At 41.9% G+C, this 16,119-nt stretch overlaps 2 protein-coding genes across 2 annotated transcripts in view; one reads left to right on the top strand and one right to left on the bottom strand.

Moving 5' to 3' along the window:
* The window catches only part of GOLPH3 (golgi phosphoprotein 3), a 40,893-nt gene extending 34,836 nt beyond the window's left edge, over positions 1 to 6,057 (bottom strand). Inside the window, exon 1 of the mRNA XM_063320310.1 lies at positions 5,583 to 6,057. Coding sequence (XP_063176380.1) covers positions 5,583 to 5,795 — 213 coding nt within the window. The 5' untranslated portion in view covers positions 5,796 to 6,057. The remainder of the gene's footprint in view (positions 1 to 5,582) is intronic.
* Positions 1 to 16,119, top strand: part of TARS1 (threonyl-tRNA synthetase 1) — a 533,465-nt gene that overhangs the window by 71,571 nt on the left and 445,775 nt on the right. The gene's annotated exons all lie outside the window — the stretch shown is intronic.

Here is a 16,119-nt window from a genome sequence, read left to right as displayed (position 1 = left end):
GGTTGCAACGCAGTAGTTTCGTGTAAAATATACTGGAGGAGGTGGGAAAGACTTGACATGCGTAGTACTGATTTGCACCCAGATTAACAGCATAGGCATAGTACCACACACCTGTGTGCTCATACTCATCCAGGTTTACATACAGTGCACTTAGAGGAAGAGAACAGTTGTGCACTATTTTATACTAACTTTGTAATTTTTAAGTCTGAAAACTGTATGTGAAATCATTCTTCAGTAAAGTTTGGTAAGTATTTCTGAAAGGAAATAAATTATCAGGGAAAACCCAGTTTAAACTGACACATGCTAAGCTATTATTTTTTTCTTTCTTTAGTAGAGGTTATGAGAAAACAGACTGAGAATACTGTCTATGCGGAGGAAAGCAAGCCATACATTTACTCCAGACTACCTTCCCTTTCCCTGAGCAATGCAACACAGAAGTGAGCATGTGTTGCAGTAATTAATTGCTCTCTGAGTAAGAACGTAATTCTTGAATATACTGTCGGCACCACTCAGCCTGGTCAATTTAGCCTTGCAAAGAAGGCCTATTACATATAGCTTACCTAATTGAGATAAATGATGCAGTACTTGAACTACTTTAGGATCAAAGAAAACCTGAAATAATACTACTTTTTCTTCAATACAAAATGTTAGTTTTCAGTTCTATGATTACTTCCCTTCTAGCAATTAGCAGCAATACTTTCTTATATATATTTCATGCAAATTTTTTAATAAAAACTGCTTTAGTTCTTTAAGAGCACTTCAAAAAACTGACAAACCTCACTAGAAAGGCTTTGACAATGTTTTTGTCTTTCTCCTACACTAGACAGCTTGACATGAAAGAAGGGACTACACTACACTCGAAGCTGTTCATGAATAAATAATACAAATTACAGCCTATAGCCATGCTATAAGAGCAGGGATAACTAGCTGCATGCAGAATCATGAAATATAAACACCACTGCCACACAAAGTCAACTAGTATCCAAAATGCTGCTTTCAAACCAGCGTGTCCTCCAAAGAGCCCAAAAGCAGGATTTACTCAGGAGCACAGTAAAGAGGCACTTTACTGCATCTTGTAGCACACAGAATTTGGGTACTCCTCGTCCCGCACCTATCTTCTCCTAGCCTGCAATTTCTGTATGGACATGAAATAGAAAAAGGACAAAAAAGGTAGGCAACTATGAAGGAAGAATTTTTCATCATAGACATTACACACTTTGTTGTTATTAGGCCCTGAACACTTTGAGAAAAAGCACGTCTTTGTCAAGGTTTCAACACATTCATACATCACTCTTCAACTGAAATGTGAATTCCCAGTAGACGCACGCCTCTTCATGTTTCACTCCTTTGTCTCAGAAATTTTCCAGCAAAACTCAGGAGCTTTCAAGTTGACATACTGGCTATTGCTGAAACTTTTTTAATGAGTTAAAACAAACAAAAAAAAATACTAAAAAGATACAGACAACACAAACCAGCACATCTGAAGCAAGCAAACTAGCTCCCCCATAACTCATTTCAATACAACGAAAAATATCATAAGCTGGAGACTTTCACGTGAACTATGTGGACAAAAAGCTGTGCTGCAATACTAAATCTTCGGCAATAAATGAACTTTCTGAAGGCCAAACACGAGTAGCAAAGATCTAAGATAATTTCTGTACCTAACAAAGTGATTTAACATTACTTCATTCTCACAAATGACATTTTAGTCTTCATCACAGAAAGGGTAAATAAAACCAGAAATATTTACTATTACAGTAGAATGCAGTACATGACACTTATTTCGGTATATTTACATGAGATTTCTTTCAGCAAATTAGGAATTAGTTACAGATCAAATAAAATTTTTATCTTAGCAGTTGCCATGTCTCTATAGCTGTTTTGAGTTTGTTTAGTTGTGGCACATTGTATAGAGGACAGGAGCAGCTGTGTGCATTGCTGTATTTGAATAGAATCCCAACATGTACTGAGGGAGAACTCCAAAAAGGAAAAGAAAAAAAAGAAAAGACAAAAGAACACTCTACATGTACAAAATACTTAAGTGCAACAGTTGTAGAGCACAGCCACATAGCAAACTCTCAGTTTTCTATGGGACTGAGTTACGAGATGTCTGGAAAAGCTGTAATGAAAAAACTGGCCTGTACTCATCTCTTAGCTGTTGTTTTTAAATAAGCTAACTTTTAATATTTATCACTCCCTTCTTTTGGGAACGATGACCTCAGATGCTTCAGTAGTTCTACAGAATAACCTCCTTTCTGCTGTGGCTTTGACCTATCTAACTGCAATACTATTTTTAACCTAATACAGCAAAGTATTTTATTTCAGTGAGTATTTTTTATTCCTATAGCAACAGGCTAGTGCTCTACGCTAAATGGATGAACACACCTCCATTTCCCAGCTATGTTTCTGAAGGGTTTCCAAATAAGTACAGGTGTTCTTGTGATCCCCCCTGAAGAATTATAGTAATATATTTTGAACCACTATATTACCTGCTCCTCCAAGGACACCATATCTGTCACGTTAAGCAAGCACATATTTCAACACATATAGCTTATAACCTGTCTTGACCTTGGAATATTATGTATACACAGAAGATACAATGGAATAGGAACCATTGGTGGGAAAGAGTGGTGGCAACCAGTACACATGCAGCATGTACAATCTAATTGGGCCAAACATGACAAAAAAAGAAAAAAAAAAAAGGCCCTGTCCAGGAAGCATGTGCAAATGCAGTTAATTGTGTTCGAGCATTAATAATGGGATTGAGGCATGCTGTGTTTGTTTTAAGGTAGCCAGACATTCCCATCACTGAACCCATACTGCAGCGACAACCAGGCAACAACTCAAAAATTTTGCTGTGGTTGTTACAATCACTGCCCTGTCCTGAAAGTAGGATTCACCTAAATAGCCAACAATCTCCTAGAAACACTGCACTCATCAATCCATCACTGCCTGGATCTTCCCAAAAAACTCTCTCCTAAGAGTAAAGGCTCAGCCACCTGCACTTAATTATAAATGGTAGCTCCATACATGCAAGGTATTTTGCACACTATTTACATGGTGTTAAGCCATATTCAACGGTGTTTAACTTTAGAAAAAACATTAACCAAAAACCTGAAAGCTAATTTATTGATGACTTTTCTGAGTGAAAAGCTATTTTCAGGGAAACATGTTCTTTGACCAATCCAGACTCCTTTTTTAATATTTTTTACTTATTTGAAACTCAACATTACATTATTTTATCCTGTTGGAATAAACAGGAAGGATGTTACCAACATTAAATTTACTGGCTTTCAATTGACCTTGTAGCTCACACACCTGTCTTTGCCTTTCCCTTAGGCTTTGTGTAGTTTCACAGCTATACTTTACGGACTCTATATTGCTTTTCTCTGCTTGCTTTCATGAGAAAGTCTCACACAAACATCATGGGAAATCGATTTTATTGGAAGTAAAAATATTGTAAAAAACATTTCCAGATGCATACATAAGTTTTGCTCACTTATTCCTAGAACAATAGAGAACCAAAAAAAATTAATCTTTGAAAATACATCTATAGTTTTAGTCCCAGTTTTAAAATGAAAAAAAAGTGAAGACAAAGTGGTTTACATAGTGTAAGAAAGAGGGCTACATGCAGACTCAAAACAAAAATACAAACCCTAGTGATTCATGTCTAAGAAAGCTCAGAAATGGCGTACGCTACAGCTTCTGCACATAAGCCCCCTACCCTAGAGATGACATTATAATTCTTTTTGTCTGACATCTCAACTGCAAAATCGCAAGGGAGTTACGAATATTCGTGCCACTGTAATCATTCAGTTCCTTTTTCCATACAAAGGAATATTAGATCATCTGCAGTGTGTGTCACTACTGCACCTCGCAAAGTTAAACAATTTATAATTTTGATGCACACCAGTGCAAAGCTGGATTTTCATGCCCAATGTTAACTATTAACTTTTGATTACTAGGAAGACTTGGACTATATATTCTTTTTAGGCAGACAGAATGCTCCCTCCCTTGAAATCTTTATAGCCTGAGGCCCACAAATTCAGCAGATTTAGCACACGATTGTGGAAAAAAAAAAAAAGAGCTGAAAGATCACCCAGTTTATCCCACCTTCCTCAAGGCGACACCTCCTAGGCAATCCTGCCAGGTATCCGTCTTGTCACACCTAACTTACTTTCTCAAAACTGTTCAGGTTGTAGAAAGAGAAATGCACATATGCACAAGTCTTCAATTCAACAGGTGGAAGCACATCACTGTGAATAACTACTGAGTTTATCAGGATGCCATGGCAAGGTCCACCTGAAAAAACGGGATTACAAGAATATGGCCTAAAATAACACAATTGGAAAGATAAATAAAATACGTTATTGTAGCAGGCATATATACAGATATACCCACACACATTAAAAAACAAGTGTTAACCAGGAAAACTACTCTTCAATCTATTCATTATCAACCAGCGAATTTATTTTAGATGCAACTCACTGTCAGAGAACATCCCTCCCCTATTATTCTGTGCTCACGAACACACACGGTTTTAAAAGACTTCCACCCAAATCAATAACCTGGCTTCATTAATTCATTTACCACTAAAAAAAAAAAAAAAAGGAGGTTGCTTAACTAAATTCATATTGTAACTCTTACCTAAAATAAAGGCATACCATCCTTCACCACACATCACATCAAACTAAACTGTGTCCCTAAAAGAACTGACTTTCTGCAGCGTGCATGCTTTTTATATTGATTATCTCTTTCAAATGAAACAAAAATCTGACACACTGGCAGAAGTACACCTTCCTCAATGACTGTTATTCACTATATCCTGACAAACAATTAAGCTATAAATTCAGTAAAAACACAGAACTATACAATAATGCTACTTCCTCATTTTCACAGACTTCTCCTTACTGAAGGCCCATTTCTGTCATATGTATCTCCCCTGATTTTAAAACCTTTTTCACATGCATTAGTCTGGAAAGTCTTAGTAGAAAGTGCTAAGCATCCTAAAGCACCTGAGAACCCCATTAAGTACCATAGAGTTGTATCTGACAAAATACACTGGAGTAGACAAGTCTTCCACATTAAAGCCATGGGTAAGTTGTAGAAGAAGGAGTATAAACATCACAGATCTACCCAGGCCTCCAAATCAACCATCAACGCTGACCAGATGCCGTGGCCCTCATCTCCAAGTCCCTGTCTTGTTCCAAGCCGTACACCACCTTCCTTGAGATGCCACAAATATGACAGCCCCTCTGTGACCCCCACACCCAACGACCGATCCAAACACTCTGCCAGGCTCCCCCTCCCCAAAATCCAAGCACTTTCCCTACGTCCTCCAAAGAGCCGAGCCTGTTCCAGCATGTGCCCCTACCCCCGGCAACTCCACCGTCGCCAGCAACGCCTCTGCCCCCAGCCCGCAGAAACACTCACCCAGCAGCGCCCTTGTCCCCATCCCACCTGCACCCTACCGACACTTAATGCTCCCCGTTCCATAAGCCCCCGAATAACCGCTGTCCCCTCAGACACCCCCCAGCACCACCATGCCCCCTTAACCTCCCCCTGCCCGGCTCGGGCCGCACCTCACGGTCCTTGAGGCCCAGCAGCAGCACCTCCTCCATGAGGGTCAGCCGCGTTTCCTTGGAGTCGCCCTTCTCGTCGTCGCCGGACTCGTCCCGGCGGTTTTCATCCTCCGGGCCTCCCCCCGCTCCCCGCTCCTTGTCGGCGGCGGCGCTGCGAGAGGCCTCGGTCCGGCGCTGCACCAGGCCGGAGCTGCGCTGGGTCAGGGAAGTCATGGCTGGAGGCGGCGGGAGGGCAGAGGCCCGCCGCGGGGAGAGGGGCTTGGCAACAGCTCGGGAGGAGGCAAGGAGAAGGGAACGGCAGCCGCCTCCGCCCTATCGGCACCGGGCAAGCGTCCGGCCGGAGGGAGTCATGGGGAGCGGGGCTCGACCGCAGCGGGGGAGGCGGAGGCGGCGGGGGCCAGCGTCCCCCCCTGCGACGGCCGAGCTGGCGGAGGCGGCTTCTCCTCCAATATGGCGGCGCGGGCTGATGTCAGCGGAGGATGTGGCAGCGCCGAGCGGGGGGGGGCGCCGGAAGGGGCCGCGGGCGGTAGGGGCGGGGCCGACGCGCGCGAGCCCCGGCGGCCGTTGCTGGCCGTTAGCGACCGTTTGCCGGTGCTGTGGAGAACCGTTTGTGCAAGGCCCCGGGCGAGGGGCCGGCCGGTGCTGCACTCTGCTGAATTGATAGTTCTTTTTTGTTTAAAAAGTGCCTTATTTCCAACCTTAAATCCGCTTGATTTCATTTTTAGGCACAAGGCCCTGTCCCATGGCTAGTGCAGCTCCCCAGGAATCTTTCTCCCTCTCTTTATATTTCTCTCTCTCTCCCCCTCTCTGTATAGATATATATGTGTGTATATCTGTATCTATCTAGATACGTATACTCATCAGTTATGAGCGCACAGGTGAGCTCCCAGCAGTCCTGACTTCAAGGAGATGGAGCCCCTCAATGAGCAGCTTTGTCAAACCTCGAGGCCTTTCAAACGTGGCACACCAAAGACTCAAAAAACTACTTGTCATGGCTAAACCCCGTGTGTGTTTCTGGGTATTTTATTGCAGAGTAAAAGTGCTTATGATGTGAGGATGGCCTGTAGTTTTTAGTCCACAATTAGGGTATTGTGTTTGGCCGTATTGAGATACACAGATATAAACACATATAAAACATATATCTAAGATATAAATAAAGTATGTATATAAACATAGAACAATTTCTTAGCAGCTTTTCAGGTGCACCCTGTTTACCAAGAGCTCCGAGTCACTTTGTAGGTGACTTTAGCCTCCGTTGTTCCCCACACCCCCAATTCTTGCATCATCTGCTGTTGTGACTTGGTGATAAATCGGTATAGCTTCTTCAAGATCACTGATAAGAAAGAAGAGATGGACAAAACTGATGCCCAGAGGGTCTGAATCACTCACGCAAGCGTTTGTTGATTTTTTCTCTTCTGTGTTTTGAGGCTTGCGAATTATTCACTGTCCGCCTACTGTATCTTTCTAGTTTTTTTCAATAAGATGTTTTGATGTATCAGGTGAGATGCCAAAACAAAGCTTAAGGATGTAACACCACTGTTAATTTTATCAAGTAAGCATTTGCATAATGAAGAGATACCACAATAGCATTACAAGATCTGTTTTCTGCAAAAATCTTTTTAAAGTAGTAATTTAAATATAAAACTACTTAAAAGTAAACCTAAACTAATAGTGTGAATCAAATGAAGAATGCATATAACCGAATTTTGAGCCAATTAAATTACTTTTTTTTTACACCGGCACAGGGCTGATAGACAAAACCAAGATTTGAATTAAAAGGACAGCAAACAGGACACATTTCAGCACATGCTTTCATTGGTGTTGATCTCTTCTACGCAGTTGAGAGCTGGTGTGTCAGCAGGGACCACTCGTCTTGTTGGACCTCCACCTAGGAGATCCTAATGTACCCTGTCACGACCTTCTTTCCTGCAGTTTATTTTACAGTACCAAGCTGTATTTGAAAAATATTTCTGAGTCTTATATGGCTTTAACAGGAGTTCAGAAGGCCATAATGACTGACACTGTGTTTGGCACTCGCTGGTACAACGTGTGGTTCATGTCATTTGGGTTGTCACTGGGCACCTCACTGGGTACAGACTCCTCTTCTTCCCCCCATCCCAATGCCAGTGGCATCGAGCCTGAGAGCTGAGGACCTGAATCTTTGAAACATTCTGTTAAGAAGTAATAATGCAAAAGCATGGGCTGTAGTCTATAAATAATGTTGTTTGGCTTGCAGTAAATTGACCTTGTAACGCATCCTTGTTTATTGTTAAGCCCATATCTGTCACAATTTCTGTTAACAGTTGCTGATGAGTCCAAGTTATCTTTACTAAATGCAGTAGACTTCAAAAGTAGATAGGTTTTTTGAACTGCTGCTAGCTCACTGGGAAGTTGAAATAAAAAGGAAAATAGCAAAGCCATGAATCTCAGACTTATTTATGTCAGTCTGACCTCGGTAGCAGGGAAGGTCATGGAGCAGATCATCTTGAGTGCCATTACAAGTCATATAACGGACAAGCAGGGGATCAGGCCTAGTCAGCATGGGTTTGTGAAAGGCAGACGAACCTGATCTTCTATGACAAGATGACCTGATTATTGGATGAGGGAAAGGCTGTGGACGTTGTCTACCTAGACTTTTGAAAAGCATTTGACACTGTTCCCCATAGAATGGGGAACATGGTAAAACTGGCGGCTCATGGCCTGGATAGGCATACGATCTGCTGGATCAAGCACTGGCTGGATGGGCGGTCCCAAAGAGTGGTGGTCAATGGAGTTAAATCCAGCTGGTGGCCGGTCACAAGTGGTGTCCCTCAAGGCTCAGTGTTGGGACCATTTCTGTTTAACATCTTTATTGGCAACCTTGATAAGGACATAGAGCGTATCATCAGCAAGTTTGCAGATGACACGAAGCTAAGCGAGAGTGTTGACCTGCGTGAGGATAGGGAGGCTCTACAGAGAGACTTGGATAGATTGGATCAATGGGCCAGCGCTAATGGAATGTCCTTCAACAAGGCCAAGTGCTGTGTCCTGCACTTGGGCCACAAGGACCCCATGCATCGCTACAGGCTTGGGGAAGTGTGGCTGGAGATCTGCCTGGCAGAAAAGGACCTGGGGGTTCTAATTGATAAGTGGCTGAACATGAGCCAGCAGTGTGCCCAGGTGGCCAAGAAAGCCAATGGCATCCTGGCTTGTATTAGAGATAGTGTGACCAGCAGAAGGAGGGAGGTGATTGTCCCCCTGTACTCAGCACTGGTGAGGCCACACCTTGAGTATTGTGTCCAGTTCTGGGCACCTCCATAAGAGAGAGATATCGAGGTGCTGGAGCGAGTGCAGAGGAGGGCAACGAAGCTGGTGAAGGGCCTGGAGAATAAATCTGATGAGGAGCGACTGAAGGAGCTGGGACTGTTTAGTTTGAGGAAGAGGAGGCTGAGGGGAGACCTCATCACTCTCTACAACTACTTGAAAGGACATTGTAGAGAGGTTGGTGCTGGTCCCAACAAGAGGGAATGGTTTCAAGCTGCAGCAGGGTAGGTTTAGGCTGGACATTAGGAAAAAATTCTCCACAGAAAGAGTGGTCAGACACTGGAATAGGCTGCCCAGGGAGGTGGTGGAGTCACCATCCGTGGATGTGTTTAAGACTCGTTTAGATGTGGTGTTAAGGGATATGGTGTAGGGGAGAACTTTGTAGAGTGGAGTTGATGGTTGGACTCGATGATCCCAAGGGTCTTTTCCAACCTAAATGATTCTATGGTTCTATGATTCTATTTTGTGTTTTGCTAGTTGCAGTTGCCATGATTTACTTCACTGTGAAGCGGGGCTTACCTCAGTGTTGTCAGCAGGAAAAGTGAATGACAAACCGAGTGCAAATGTCTGTTGGGACCACAGGCCAAGCAAAGAGTAAATTTATTTAACACCTGAAGCAGGAGATCGCATGCTATTAACTATTGACAAATGAACGTCACGAGCATGACATAAGTACATTTAACAATACAGCTGGTTAAAGCAAGAAGTTGTAGAAATCTCAACCTAACAGATGTGCCAGGCTCTGAAAATTAAAGATGTAGTGGACGAATCCTAGTGTTACTGTCACAGCATCATAACAAGGTACTGCTGAGCAGACTTTTTCTTGAAGGAGGATTAGATTATTAGCATGTGCATGTTTTGAAGTTGACAGCAAGAATACAGGAGTTGTTTTCTGGAAGAAGGCTGCTGACTCTGGTATGGCTTCACCATCCAGTGGTTTCACCCGTCAAGCTTGTTTACATTCCTGCCTGTGTCTTCCATTCCCTCCCAGTGAAAGTTTGCCACTCCCAATTATGCGACTAAAAACAAGTGTCAGGTGGAGCTGTGGCCTGAATCCCTGTAAGGATCTAACTTAAAAACAAGAGTCAAAAAAAAGGTCATGTTTATCCTATCAGGAATCTATTGACAGGGCAGCTTCACTAATAGGTACCGTGTCATTACCGAACAAGCGCTGAGCTGGAGTACAAAATATGGAAACCCAATGGCCAGGAGCAAAAGGAGACAGGAATTTCTTAAGGCCAAACCAACTTCAAAACCATGCTGATTACAAACATGCTGCTTGAGTGCTAGAGTAGACAGTAATGCCAGAAAGCAACTGGAAGAAACAAACTATCTTGAGATTTTTTCGATCCAACATAATCAGAGTGACCTCCAAGAACAGGATTTTCACTTCCAGTAAGACTCCAGATGCTGAAATGTACAGAGTGGCGAGAGAAGGAGGAGCTCAGAGGTACGGGACAAGAGAACTGAGCGGACTAATGTGTGAGACTGTAAGTGGGAAGAGACTAGAGTCAATGATCAACTGACCGTAGAAATCATATCTAATACACAGTGGTCATGTAATATTTTCTCTTTCCGTTTCAGCTGCACCTAGTTTGCTTGTACTGTTGTTCTGGTTACTAAAGAAATCCTTCACTAGCCATTGCAGACCAACTGGGATTTTCTTGTTGGTTTTAGGAATGAACTTTCCAACACTAGCAGCAAATTTTTCTAAGTAAAAAAACACTTACTGATATGGCTCTTCCAGTCCATACAACAAACCCTTGCTTTGACAGTTTTTAATGCCCAATAGTTAGACATTGTTTAAATTACGAGTTTACAAAGTCAAAATTTGCCGACATGTCTTTTCCAATAAGCCTCTTTTTAAGCTTCTCCCTTGGGATGATTTAAGGTTGGTGTTTTAGGCTTTTCAGAAATACAAAGAATTACTGCTTTCAGTGGCATAGCGCCAACTATTAACACCTAGCTTATATAAAGTCAGATGCAGCCACTAAGTTAGTAATAAGATTTAACTCTGAGTTAAAAATTTAGCACTGCTTTTAATTTGTGTATATACAAAACCAATAAATTGTGTTTTGTTAGAGACAGAGTGACAGGCATTTTAGAAGACCAAAGGCAGACATGCAAAGGTGTTACTCACATTTGCTCATTTCAAAAAGATTTTCTTTATTTCAAGTATTTACAGATCCTCTCATTTTCTCATCTCCTGCGGAGTTCAAATGATTGCTAGTTCTTGAAATCTTTATATTGTAATAGCATCTTCCTCCTTGTATCTAAATGATATTGTTTGGTAGCGAGAATCTGTACTGGTTATTTTAATATTACAATTATAGTACTGAAATCATAAGGGCAAAAGTATCAGTCAAGGTGCTGTTTGTAATGAAGATGTGCTTTCATTTCTACGCAGGGGTCCAGTTCAACCAGCCTTACCAGGAAGAATGTGCAGCTCAACAGACATTCATTGAGTAAAATGAGTCCCATGCAGCCCCCACCGAAAACTGTCATTGGTATTTTGGCAAAATGTAAAATGTTTAATGCAATGAATTTATATAAATTCAGTTTTGAAAAATCTTTATTTCACTTCCTAATGTAACAAATTCTTTACTATCTATTCCTTGTAAAGTATATAAATACTCATCAACTCATTAAAAAATACATAAAGCCAGATGGTGCAAAGAAAATGTTTCCATGGGGCTGTAATTTACAAGATAAATAATGATTAGAACAGTATTCTTGTTGTCTAATTAGAGAGTACTTGTGTTCATTCAGAAGTGTGTGTAGAACAAGTCTTGATTATTTTTGGTAGGTTTACACCCTCTCGTTATGACCAAAGACCCACGCAAACAGAATCAAATAATGAGTGGTAATTTTAGAACAGTAAATGTGAGGCAAACAGAGCCGTGGGGTCAGTAAGGGAGAACAATAAGGATTCCAGAATTAGTGGTTGTGTCAACTTAGCAAAGGGTGTGTGAGCAGCTGGGACAGGAGAAACTGAAGACAGATCTAGAAATATTTGGCAGCAGCCATCTCTGAGCCTCTATAAAGACTGCTGTAACGGAGATAAAGCTGCATTTTAAGTTACCTTGTTCCTGAGAAATCAGCCAAGGGCACTGCAATGTCTGTTCTGCTCCTGGCAGAAGTTGCATATCCTGCTTGTGCCGGGTAGTTTGTACTTCTCGTGGCAGCCAGGAGGTTGTGATCACAGGGAAGGCCAGAAAATTTTAAAGTTTGGCACAGGTGATAATACCTTCCATAACACCTTCTATTCAGGGAGCAAAAAACACTGATAAACATTTGTGGATTAAACATGCAGACATCTCTGTGTAACGCTTCTCCCCAGTTCATTCAAGAGTCAAACCAGGATGCATGCAAGTCTAATTAGTTTGTTACATTTAAAGTTGGCTTTGAAAACGCAGAATAAAATCCTGTGCAAGTCAAGTCTTAGAGACCACTGTGTCTCACCATCTCGCTGTGAACTTCTTTGCACAGTTGTTGCCATCACGACCTGCTAGACACCAAACATGGATTTGATGATGACAGAGGGAGAAAATTCCAAAAGATGTTTTTTTGAAGGGGACGCACTTGCTCTCAACTGGGGGAGTTCAGAAGTGACACTGCTCATTCAGCAGCAGAGCACTGTACCAGCACCACCATTCTTCAGTTTTGACTAGTATTCCAGGTGCCTCGGTTGGCTGCAAGGCAGAAAGCTTGAGAATATTGTCCTGTGAACATTTTCTCATAGGGTTAAAACAAGGCAAATGTGGATTGATTTTCTTTGGATTAGTTCTGCATTGGATTTTAACAGTGTATTATAAAATATTATTGCTAGATCATTTCTATGTGGTGGCATTCAAGGAGATTTCACTGACCAGCACTTTACAGTCCATGCAAAGGTTTTTCAACACATTTGATGTAAAAGAGCTGTTATTCAAACAGAAATCTCTTCAAGGAATTTTTGATTTAAATATACACTGCAGACCACATTCTTAGTTCAAAGTAAAGTAATAATTTGAATGGTTTGGACAAAGGCCATTTAGTACGTTACCTGCATAGTATAGATGGCTGAGCATTCGAGCATTAAACACAACATTGTCTCTGAGGTTAGCCAGTTATTTAAAAACTTTTTTCTGTCCAGTGGAATAAGTACATTTTCATAAGTACTGATTGCATGGAGAAGTTCATTAATGATCTATAAATATAAAAGAACTCCCACTACATACTTACGTAGCACCAAACACAAGACTACCTGCACATGACCAAGTAAAGATGATGTACAATAACTAATGATGAGACACAGAGGGGTGTGATTCCAGAGTTTCTCCATTTTTTTAATACTAGTATTTGTAGCAATCACAGTGGACTCAAACAGAGCAGAAACCTGACTAGTAATCAGGAACTATCAGAAAACTCATGGTAAGAACAGTAAATTTACAGTCAGCCTTGTACACCTATGGCATGCTCATGTTTCTGCCTTTTAGTGGATTTTTTTTCACCCTGAAAACTAGATTGAGGAGGAAGAGAGGGGTTTTTGGGGTTTTGCTGTTGAAGCCAAAAGAGCTAAAACAGCACCAGAAATATGTGGTATAGCTGGAAAGGTTATTTGACTTTCTTGTAGGGATTGTGGAATGGGGACTTAATAGAGAAGTGCCTCACTGACTCCAGGGTGAACCAGCAGCTGAGTACATTTCTCTGCACGCCCAGACATGCAGCAGCACTAGGAGAGAGACAGTGAGCCTGACAAAAATAGCGTCAAAAACTTGGCGTGAGGAAAGTTCCCCAAAATACTTTTCTATACGTGGGAGGAAAATTAAACAAAGTGTAAAAAAATGCTTGCATCAGTTATTCAGTTATGTGAACTGCTGTCTTGCTGACGGCCACTTTTGCATTGTCATCTTATTTTTTTTAAAGATACTAAGTTGTTGAAAAAGTTAGCTTTGAACAGGGCAGAAGCAGCTTTCCTTTTCTCTTCAATCCATCTACCATTAAGCTGTAACTTCAAGCCAGGACATTGGTACCCATCTGCCTCAAAGCCTCACGCTTAGAGTAACGGCAATGTGTGGCAAGTGACCGTCAGATCACTTTCCCATGCTGATGCAGGACCAGCTACAAAACATAGCCTACCTTTTGGGCCTCCCAAAAACCTGCCTCCCACAGCTACCGGAGGCGATCTTCTGCTCAGAGCCATAAGCTGTGTCTCTGAAGCCAGGATTAGACCATCAGGACTCCAATGACTTCCCCAGGGAGGAGAGAAAAAAAGGATTAGCAGCTAAAATTATCACCAGTCACAAATTAAGATAGTGAAGAAACCCAGGTGATGACTGGTAACAGAAATACCTCCCACAGCCTGAGAAGGTTGCCCTAAGGGGGTCCAGGAACCCCCAAACGACACTGATCCATCTGCACGGGAGGCCCTTGGCTGCAGCGGTGAATGAGAGAAGCTGCAGAGCATATCAGTATTTTCACACGTGTAAGTAGTTAGTCAAGATCTCCGCATGTGGTTTATAAGTCATCTTTGGAAGAAAAAATAAATATCTTTCCGCTCTTGCTGAGATACAACAAATGACATCTGAGCTTTCCGTATTTAGCACAGAATATGTCACACTGATGAGTCAGCCCTCTGTATCAAGGTGTCCTACTTTGGTATATATGGTCTTTTCTCACTAAATGTTTTTCCTAATGTTTACTGAGGCACCAGCTTAATTCTCTTTGCCAAAGGATAAACCAATGATTTGATTTAACAGCTAGTTACTACATGGTTAAGTCCTTCAGAGAGAATATTAAAAAAAAAAAAAACAACAAAAAATCCTTAAAAAAAACCCCAAAACTTAAACTAGTCTCATTTTCACTTAAGCGTGAAAACACACCTGTGGCTGAAATCCAGTAAGGTGATCTCTCACTGCTTACAGTAGGAGAGCAGGACCAGGCACTATGCCAAAGCAAAGAAAGCACTCCCTGTCCTGGAAGCATGGTCCCACTCTGTAAAAAACAAATTTAGGCCTTTCCCTCTTCTTTAAATCAAATGGGCTCTGTTTTCCTAGCTGCAAACTCAACTGGAGAACCAACTTGGCACTTCACCATCCGTCATAAACATCCTGTAGTCAAAACCAAAGCGCTACTTACATCTGCAGGGCCCCAGGACTGTAAATTGGCCTCAGATATGAATGTCATGTTTGAATGCGTGTTTGCTAGCCATTGTTAATATAAGCTTAATACAAGGTGCTAAGTGTTTCTAAGATCCTGTTTTCTGACAGGAACTATTTCACAAGGCTGCGCTGCTCTTAGCTATACTGCTGCAACAGAACTGAAAACTTAAGCAAATAATCTTTATGAAGGTGTACTCCAAGCAGACAGTAGCAGGGACTTAATTTTGCCATTAGCATGAGGAAATATGGGATGGAATATACAGGAGGACCAAAACTGCTTGAGAAAGAGGATGCCATTTTTACCACTTTCCATTAGCAAGAACATATTGGAAAGATACCATAGCACAGAAATTGTTTTGAAATTTGAAAATACATAGATAGATAAAACTACTTCAAAGTAGTCTTTTCTACTATGTCACTTCAGCACAGCTGACAAAAATCAAAAAACGGCCAAAATTCCTAATTCCGCTCCATTGGCCAGTTTCCCTTCTGCAGGAAGAGATCTTTCTGGGCAGTTGGCCAGCTCAGAGTCCGATAGGTTACTCCAGTTAGGAATAAAGCATCTTTGATGCAGTTTGGTTTATTTACAAAAACATACAGCCCTGCTTCTTTGAGCACAGTATAAATCAAACAGCCGGAGGCAGTTTCTTTAAACACAGCTCTTTCAGCCAGCACCTGAGCCAAGAGCCCTTTTGCAGTGCTTCTACGACCAGTTCTCCGTAGAGCGATTTGTTGCATGCTCCTCACCGCCATCGAGCCTGTCTCAAAGTCTAATGGCTACAGCAGGGTTCCTGATGAGCTGTTGCGTGGCTTTTGCCTGCCCCAACATGGGACAGCCTGCTTAGACTGCTGTAGCGCAGCTGTGAGGATTTGGAAATAGCCGAGCTGAGACTACTGGCTTATTAATGCAGTGTGTGCCTTCTCACTGCAGGCCCAGAGAGACATTCAGGAGACCTGGGAAATAGGAATCAGTGAGTGATTTTAACTGAGCAAGATCTTCCTGCAGCTGTAGCTGTCTGGATGGCAAACCAATAGTTAAGCAAATTGGACAAAAGCTAATACAAGATGCATGAAATACATTTTCTACACCT

This window comes from Chroicocephalus ridibundus, chromosome Z, assembly GCF_963924245.1.
Source record: "Chroicocephalus ridibundus chromosome Z, bChrRid1.1, whole genome shotgun sequence".
Taxonomy (NCBI): domain Eukaryota; kingdom Metazoa; phylum Chordata; class Aves; order Charadriiformes; family Laridae; genus Chroicocephalus; species Chroicocephalus ridibundus.
The sequence above is the reverse complement of the archived record's forward strand: the minus strand, read 5'-3'. Positions and strand labels throughout refer to the sequence as shown.